This window comes from Oncorhynchus mykiss, chromosome 9 (genome assembly GCF_057628025.1).
Source record: "Oncorhynchus mykiss isolate SJ-2025 chromosome 9, ASM5762802v1, whole genome shotgun sequence".
NCBI lineage: Eukaryota > Metazoa > Chordata > Actinopteri > Salmoniformes > Salmonidae > Oncorhynchus > Oncorhynchus mykiss.
Window position 1 is genome coordinate 76,636,568 of NC_143030.1, and position 8,933 is coordinate 76,645,500.

Genomic DNA, 8,933 nt, shown 5'->3' on the forward strand with positions numbered 1-8,933 from the left:
CGGTTGTCAGGGGAAACCTGAGCAGAACAACATACTCCTGATCCTTTCTTTCAGGAAAAAGATTCAATCAATAAAAAGCAGCAACAATAATCAATATTCCTATTCATGAAAAGGGGGGGCGATCCTCCATCCATTCACTGCATACATGGGAGTCAAATCATAAACTGAAGAAATCAAAATTATGATGGGAACAAATAATCATTCTTCTGGGAGAACCGTTGTAATGTTGTACGGTCACTTTGAAAAGGTCACAGGTCAAGGTGACTCCCTCAGCAGCGCAACAGCTTGTAGTGGTAAAGTAGAGTTGCTATGCGAGTTAAGAAACTGAAAACCCAAAAGAGGTGTGCATCACGCGTGGCAGCCGGTGACAGGACCTCTGCTTGTGTAGGGAACTGTGGACACAGCCACACCCCAGGCTGTGGTCAACTCAAACAGAGAAAAACCTTATTGAAGACAACAGTGAGAGCAAGGGGGGGGCACTGCAAATCCAGCCCTGTTCTCCCACATTCTGCACTAGCGTGTCAGCCTCCTACTGTGTGTTTCACACTGCAGAGCAGGACATGGGCTGGAGGTTGCAGACAAACAGGAGCCATAGCATACACAGTGGGGTTTGGTCACAGCCGGGACTCCGCCATGGATCCTGCGATTCACCTGCTAGAGCAGTAGGACTAACACAGGGGGCCAGCCCTGGAGGCGAGGGGTAAACGTTACTGGGGTCAAAGGGTATGCTATTAATCAGCAACAACTTCTGAACAGCTCCTGTCAGGTCATCAACAGCTTATGTTAGCTCAACAGGTCATCAACAGCTGCTGTCAGGTCATCAACAGCTCATGTTAGCTCAACAGGTCATCAACAGCTCCTGTCAGGTCATCAACAGCTCATGTTAGCTCAACAGGTCATCAACAGCTCCTGTCAGGTCATCAACAGCTCATGTTAGCTCAACAGGTCATCAACAGCTCCTGAAAAGTGTGTGTGTGTGTGTATATGTGTGTGTGTGTGTGTGTGTGTGAGAGAAAACACACACACAGGTGATCACCACGCAGACGTCTCTCCTAGTCTCCTCGGCGCTAACAATCGGCAAAAAGATGTTTGGTTCCCTTTTCTTGTGCCACAATTCAAAGTGATAAACACAATTCCTTTTTTTGGAAACACAACAGACGAGATAGTCACAACAGTTCTCGCTCTTCAATTCATTTCCACGGCAGAAACAAGTTTCCAACAAATGAACATTTATTGATATTCGGAGGACAAATAAGTGCATAAATGCACTTTGTCTCTGTGTGTGTTAAACAGCTTGGCAGTAAGCGCAGTGTGGGAAGAGGATTTCCCCTTTTCACGTCTTCCCAATGAAACCAGGTACACAGCACAAAGCCAGAGGGTCATATTACTCCATTTAAAAACAGAACACAAAAGAAGACAACTTAAAAGCTGCTTTCTCAGTGAAAACACACAAATACTAAGTAGTTTCCTTCTCTTCAGAGTTTCCTGTGAGATTTGAGCCATAGGAAGTCCACAGTTGAGGCGGTGAGACAAATACAGATTTTTTTTCTCATACAGTTTTTCAAACAGATAAACCAGAGCAACCTCCTCTTAAAACATCCTAAAACTACAACTCAGTTTTAAAATAAAAAAACTGCCATAAAATGTTACCAACAGTAGGCTTTTAAGTCTGACAAATCTAGCTGTTTTCTGCTGGCCGCAAAAAGGGGAAAACATTGTGGTTTAAAAATACAAAAAAATAATAGCACTAAAACTTATCAAACTTACAATTTAAGTTTTCCTCAAAAAAAAAAAAACAACCCTAAAATGATCAGTTTCTCCAAATGTTGAATAGCCTTTTAACTGATTGATTATTAGGATTACCGTAAATCATTTGTTAGCAATGATTACCAATAAAATACTGTCATATTCAGACAAACTTGGCAACAAACATTGGTATATTAATTGAATGAAACCGGACCAACAAATGTCAACAACAACAAAAGCTTAAGTTTGTTTTTTTATCTCTAGTGTAATTTTACCACACATTATAGGTCAAAGGTTATAGGTCACAAGTTACTACCAAGGGTCAGGTGGTGCTAAAGAAAATGCACACAATAAAATCTACCCTTAGCATCTCTCTTAGTGGGCTGTGTGTTTGTTGCGTCATTGCATTGATGGGCCCATCCTACAGTATATTAGCTGGGCAAAAATCACCTCTATATTTCTCATTCAGCCTCTCAATACGCCCAAGTATTACTGGTGAGTAGCTTAAACATTAAAACACATTTGGAAACCAATTGAATACACTATATTCACACCACAGACAAGTTAGGTTGAGTTTACACTCTGCAACTAAACCCCATTGTCTCGGCCCATTTTGTAGTGTCATGAACCATTCCTTAACCACAGATAGCCTACTGTGCATAGGGACATCCGATTCCTAGGTTTGAACCATTTTCATGTATTACAGAAAGACAGGAAGTCAATGTTGTCAAGTAATGACATATCCCAACATAATTGTCCCCAAATACATTTTTTTTGTGAGAAATGTAAATATGATTTATATCCTCGTCAAACAGATCTTGTGGTATCTTTCTCAAAATGTGACATGTGGCTTCATAATTCAGGACTTTTAGAAAGGGCCTTGAGGTGAAAAATATATAATTAACTGTAAATGACACGAAATGATTGTAATGAAGCATAAAGCAGCCTAATATACAGAGCCTTCTAGAAAGTATTCACACCCCTTGACTTTCCCCACATTTTGTTATGTTACAGCCTGAATTTAAAATGGATTCCATTGAGATGTGTCACTGGCCTACACACAATACCACATAACGGCAAAGTGGAATTATGTTTTTTTATTTTATTTTTTACAAATTAATTAAAAAATGAAAATCGGAAATGTCGTGAAAAAAATAAGTATTCAACCCTTTTGTTATGGCAAGCCTAAATACGTCCATGAGTAAAAAAATGTGCTTAACAAGTCACATAATAAGTTGCATGGACTCACTCTGTGTGCAATAATAGTGATGATGTTTTAATGACAGAGGGTGGATCAACAATGTAGTAGTTACTAACCTAACTGACAGCGAGAAAAGAAGGAAGCATAATAAATGGAGTGGAAAGTTCTTAGAGACTAACCCCTGAAAGACTGGGACAGCTGTAATTGCTGTAATTGCTGCTAAAGGTACTTAGAAACAAAGTATTGGCTACGGGGTGTGAATACTCATGTAAATGAGATCATTCTGTATTTAATTTTCAATTAAATTTGGCAAAATTTCTAAAAACATGTTTTCACTTTGTCGGGTATTGTGTGTAGATGTGAGAGACAATTTGTTTTTTAAATCCATTTTAAATTCAGGAAAACACAAGAAAAATGTGGAATGAATCAAGGTGTATGAATACTTTCTGAAGGATCCGTTTATATAATACGATCAATGGAACACTACCAGTGGACCAAATGTTGGAATGGAGCCTTCTCAAGTTTTCCTAATTGAAAAAGGGTGCCATTTTACCTCATTTCAAGCTAGATTGTATTTCTAGAATGTCCCCCTTTTGTAATACTGTCCGGAAATGAGCACACACTTATTTAATAAAACAGGGTTGCACAATTTGCCTACACATTTGTTGACTTTCAAGAGGGCATTTCATATTTATTTTGGTGGAACAAATAGTGACATAGCCTACGCCCCCATCCTACCCCTACTCTAGTAGTACCCCATCTAGTGGTACCCCATCATACCCCTACTCTATAGTAGTACCCCATCATACCCCTACTCTAGTAGTACCCCATCATACCCCTACTCTAGTAGTACCCCATCATACCCCTACTCTAGTAGTACCCCATCATACCCCTACTCTAGTAGTACCCCATCATACCCCTACTCTAGTAGTAGTACCCCATGGAGCTGAACTCAACACACAGCATGCAATAGTAGTTACTGACATCTTTTTTTCTTTTGTACAATATCACTGATGTCCTGCTTCCTCTCTGATTGTAGTTATGATGGCCCTCGCACCACTACCATCACCAGATAGTCCTCGTCGGTTTTGGCCAGAGCTTTAGCCGAGGCATCAATGAACTGCTGTGAGAACTCACAGGGAGGGAACGCATGGAGAACACCCTGGTGGTCCTTATCCCGGCTGCCTCCAACGGGCAGGCTGATGACTCCGGCTGCCTGCTTCTGTTTCAGGTAGGACACCAGATTGCGGAGAGGACGCTGGGTAGAAGCTGCAGGGTCCGTCGACGACACCTCCTCGCCGCCGGGACCGGGAACCGCCAGGAGGACGGCGTAGCCGCCGGGGCCGGCCGCTTTGATGCGTCTGGAGACCTCGTCCAGCTTGGGCTGGTCGAGGCGGAGGCGCTGGGTGATCTTGAGTTCGCCCACCTGTCTCCCCGTGGGGCCGTCGACGAGGAGGTCCTTGGCCACGCCCTGGTGACCCTCCAGGAGGTGCATGTTGGCGGGGAAGTTGCTGTTCTTCAGGAGGAGCATGCCGTGCCAGGCCAGGCTCAGCTTGGATGACTGACTGCCTTTAGAGCCGCCCTGGTCTGAGGAGCGATCCCTCTTAGCTCCGGGTCCTCTGCTGCTGCTGTCGCCGGCTTTACGTTTCCGTTCCCCTGTTGAAGATGTGAGGCCACTGCTGGAGGCCCCTCTCTCAGCGAGATTCCCCTGGTTCTTCAATCTCCTGTCTCCTCCGCCAGGACGCTCCAGACTGGGGCGGCGGTCTCGTCCAGGGGAGGGTCTGTCGTCGCCGCGAGGGGGGCGCTCTGAGTCACTGAAGCGGCCTCCGTCGGGGCTACCGTCTGGGGATGGGCCACCTCTGCGCCGGCGTGCCGTGCGGTCAGTGCTGTCAGGAGAGATATCAAGATGGCGACCGTCGTCCATGAGGCGTCGTTTCCGTCCCGGGTCGCCGCCGCGCCCCACCAGCTCACGCTCTAGAGACCAGGGCTCCCTCCCCCCCGGCCGCCGGTCCCGCTGCAGGTGATCTGGCAGCTCAAAGACCCCGGGACGTACTCGTTCACGCATAGCCGGGTTAGGGGGCCACTCAGCCCCGGGGAAGCCCAGATCTCTCTCCCTGAAGTGGAGCGGCGGTGGAGTCCTTTCTCTGTCCCTCAGGGGCTCAGCTGTGGCTCGGTGGATGAAAGCCTCTGCCACCATGTCGAAGGGGGGTAGAGGAAGAGGCTGAAGGAACTGCTGCTGGTAGTGGTGCTCTGTGTCTGCAAAGTCCACCCTGAGTCTCCTCTCGGGCCCCCCAAGAGGGAAGCCACGCATGTGAGTGCACGCAGCCTGAGCAGCGTCAAGGCTCTCGTACTGTATATAAGCCCAGGTGTCCCCCTTTCTGTAGTCAATGGTCCTTATTGTACCAAAGCGGTCAAACTCTCTGGCCAATGCTGCTAGGGGGACCCAGGGTCCGAGCCCACCCACCCATAGGCGTGTGGTGGGGGTGGCCTTACCATAGCCAATCTTTATGGGGTTACGGCCCACTATCTTCCCAGACATGGTGAGTTTGGCGCGATGGGCCATGTCTAGGTTCTCAAACTTCAGAAATCCGTATGTGCTGGTCTGTCCCCGTGTGGGCTTTATATCCACCTCTGTTATCACCCCAAACCTGTCAAACGCCCTCCTCAGGTCCGTCTCTGTGACTGTAATGTCCAAGTTGCCAAGAAACAGCGTTCTGTTAGCTCTTTGGTCATCCTCGGGAGAGATAAAATCCTCCTCGCGGAAAGCAGCAGCTCTCTCTGCAATGAAAGCAGGACCTGGGCGTGACCTGGCTTCAAACAGGGCAAACTCCCTCTCCCGTTCTAGGTCTCTGGGCAAAGGGGGAAGTGGGGGAGGAGGGAGGCGCCCAAGTGCCAGCTGCTGTAGTCTGTAGTCTCTGTATCCAAGCCCTGATGGAGAGAGGGGTCTCTGGGTGTGAAGGTGTCTGTGCCCTGGGGCTCCAACATAAGGGTCTCTGTCAACTCTCTCAACTGGAGAGCGACTTCTCCGTCTGTTTATGTACACTGCGTCGATTTTCAGAGGACGGTCGTAAAGTACTAACCTACCCCGGGCGTGTTTAGCTGCTCTGGCATCCTCGGGCTTTCTGAAGTTGACAAACGCGATTCTCTCGTCGTTGCTGCGGCTTATTTTGACACTCACGTCCCCAAATTTTTTGAATTCGTGGAAAAGTCCATCTTCGATGTCTTCATCGCTCAACTGAGTTCCTAATTCACTGATTTTAAGAGTTTTGTACTCACTTTCGTTGTTGTTGGGGGGAGGCAGAGCACGCTCGCCACGAGAATTACTAGTCCTTGCAGTGGCTAAATCGAGAGTCAAGCCCAAGTTGTGGTTCTTACCGATAGCGCTAGCAACAGCACCGGGATAACTATGGTTACTCACGCCGGATCGACTGGAAACATGCCCGTCAAAATCCCTGTCTCTCTTTTCGCCCAACAAACTCCTTCTTGTAGATCCTGCGTCACTTTTAGTCGAGCTATTTCCATTATTGCTCCCACTGGAAACTGAGATAGCCCCCATTTTCTTGCTGGGCGGATGGCCTCCTCCCCTGTCTCGGATATCATCCAAAGCCCGAGAGCGCTTTTTAATCGGCGACCTTTCTTTGCCTTTCATTACAGTCCACCTCGCAAACTCTTACAATGATGAAGGTTGTCACCAACGATATTATGTATGTATTTTCTTGCAGTAAATCAGTGAAAAGGCGAACTCCGATTAGCACTGACCCTGCGGCAAAACAACAACATCCGCCATTTTGTCTAGAATACTGTCAGAGCCCGCCCCTTCGAGCTGATTGGAGGAAATAGTGGGTGGAAGAAACAACTACAAATTTACAGTGTATGTCAGTCAAATCGTAAATTACAGAAACTGGGGCATTATTTAATTTGGGTTATATACAATGTTGCATAGAGCCTTACGTTTTATATTTTGTTATTCACTTTATTCAAATAGCTAGTTGCTCATATGAAATGAACAACAAATTATTTGCACTGAACCTTTGGGTGTTTTCACACTTGGTCCCTTTCAGCCAGTTTCTGTGAACTCAGTGCTAATCGCTTATTTCTTTGTGCAGTGCGAACATTCCAAAGGAACTCAGACCCCTCAAAAGAGCCCCCGAAGCGAACCCGACTGAGACCATCTCAAGAGGTGTTCTGAGTTCGGTTCGCTTAAATTCCGGGTTACCTTTTTATAGGACAATGTGAATGCAAAGCACCCCATGATCGCTTGTCATTATTCCCGCACCACACACTAGACTACTGCTACAACGTTTTTCCTGCCATGAACCCTCACATTGGTGATGATGATGTCCAGGTTCGCGAAAAAGAAACGTGTGCTGTTTTTGGATATTGGTTGGCGATTGTCAAGTACACAAAGAAATTCCAAAATGTGTGGAGTTTTACGTTCATGTGATCTAAAATCTATTATAAACTGGGTGGTTGGAACCCTAACTGCTGATTGGCTTGAAGGTCTTGGACGACCGATTGTATCAGACAAAACATGTATTTTTACTGCTTTAACTACATTGGTAATAGCAATAAGGCACCTCAGGGGGTTATGAAAAATCAAATCAAATTGTGTTTGTCACATGCGTCGAATACAACAGGTGACAGTGAAATGCTTACTTACAAGCCCTCAACCAACAATGCTTTAAGTTAATAAAATACATTAAGTGTTAAGTAAAAAATAGAAAACAGAAAATAAAAGTAACAAATAATTAAACAGCAGCAGTAAAATAACAGTAGCGAGGCTATATATAGGGGTTACCGGTAGAGAGTCAATGTGCGGGGACAGCAGTTAGTTGAGGTAAAGTTGTACAACAACCAAAGTTGTACAACAACCAAAGTTGTACAACAACCAAGTCTGCAAACAAGCACACACACAGGCCACGAACGTTGTATTTAAAATACCACGTTGGTAATTAAGGCATTATTAAGGCATTATTTGTTAGACCGCTACTTCTGGGGTAGCTAACTATATTTAGCTTGGTACCTAGCTAGCACCAATACAACCAGCCTGAAGACAATAACCAGTAGAAACTGCAGTCATTTTCATTATTCTTAGCAATGATTTAGGAAACCTTGTAAGTATTAGCTAGGTTGCCACTTTGTTGTTCGTCTATTGAAACTGGACTTCAGTACATGAAAATAAATCGCTAAATCAATTCAGAATAAAAACCAATCAATTCTAAAAGCTTTAACAAGAGCAAGGTATTGTGTTTCATTTGAAAACAGCATCACATTTTGTAAAAGCAGAATATTTCAGGTCATCCAACCCCCCTAACCTTTGACCCCCTAACAGCTAATTCCATGGGTGAAAGCACATGCAACCCTGTCGCCCAAAGCTAACCTTATAAGCAGCCAGATAGCTTCATCTGACCAGTGAGGCTTGCCTGGACCGTGGTGTGAAGCTAGCCACAATAAGGATTAGACACAATAGGGGAATTTGCGGTTTGCCTTCAAATAGAAGGTTACAAATTGGTGTAATCATTCCATATATATACTAAATAATGTTAAACAAGGTTGGTATGTGAAGCAATACGTTAACCTATATTTCCTAACCTGTTACGTTAATTCTCCAAGCCTTTACTGTAAATTCTCCTAATCTGCTACAAAAAGTCAAATAGATGTTAAAATTTGACAAAAATATGATCCCTTCTAGCCATGACTATAGAAAAGGAGAGACACAAATTGTACAATATGAGGTCCATATAGCCAGGAGGTGGACATTGTCAAAAAAATATAATTTGTAGAGAACATTATTCACGAGAGGAGAAAATGTATGGATATTACAGCACAGGAGAAATGTCTCACTGGGATAGGACAAAATACTGTGACTAATGGTTGTTCCGGCCCATGAATAGATTTCATCTTTATATGACACAAAAACACCTGAATTTAACACAACCAAAACATTAAGAGCCCTGGTGGTATAGGTGACCCGAAGAAGTGATTT

At 44.8% G+C, this 8,933-nt stretch overlaps 1 protein-coding gene across 1 annotated transcript; it reads right to left on the minus strand.

The window, feature by feature from the left end:
* Positions 1–1,212: 1,212 nt before the first annotated feature.
* rbm15 (RNA binding motif protein 15) lies at positions 1,213–8,261 on the minus strand. Its single transcript, XM_036988920.2, has one exon. The coding sequence runs from the start codon at positions 6,594–6,596 to the stop codon at positions 3,987–3,989; it is 2,610 nt and encodes an 869-aa protein (XP_036844815.2). The 5' UTR covers positions 6,597–8,261; the 3' UTR covers positions 1,213–3,986.
* Between the last annotated feature and the right edge of the window lie 672 nt (positions 8,262–8,933).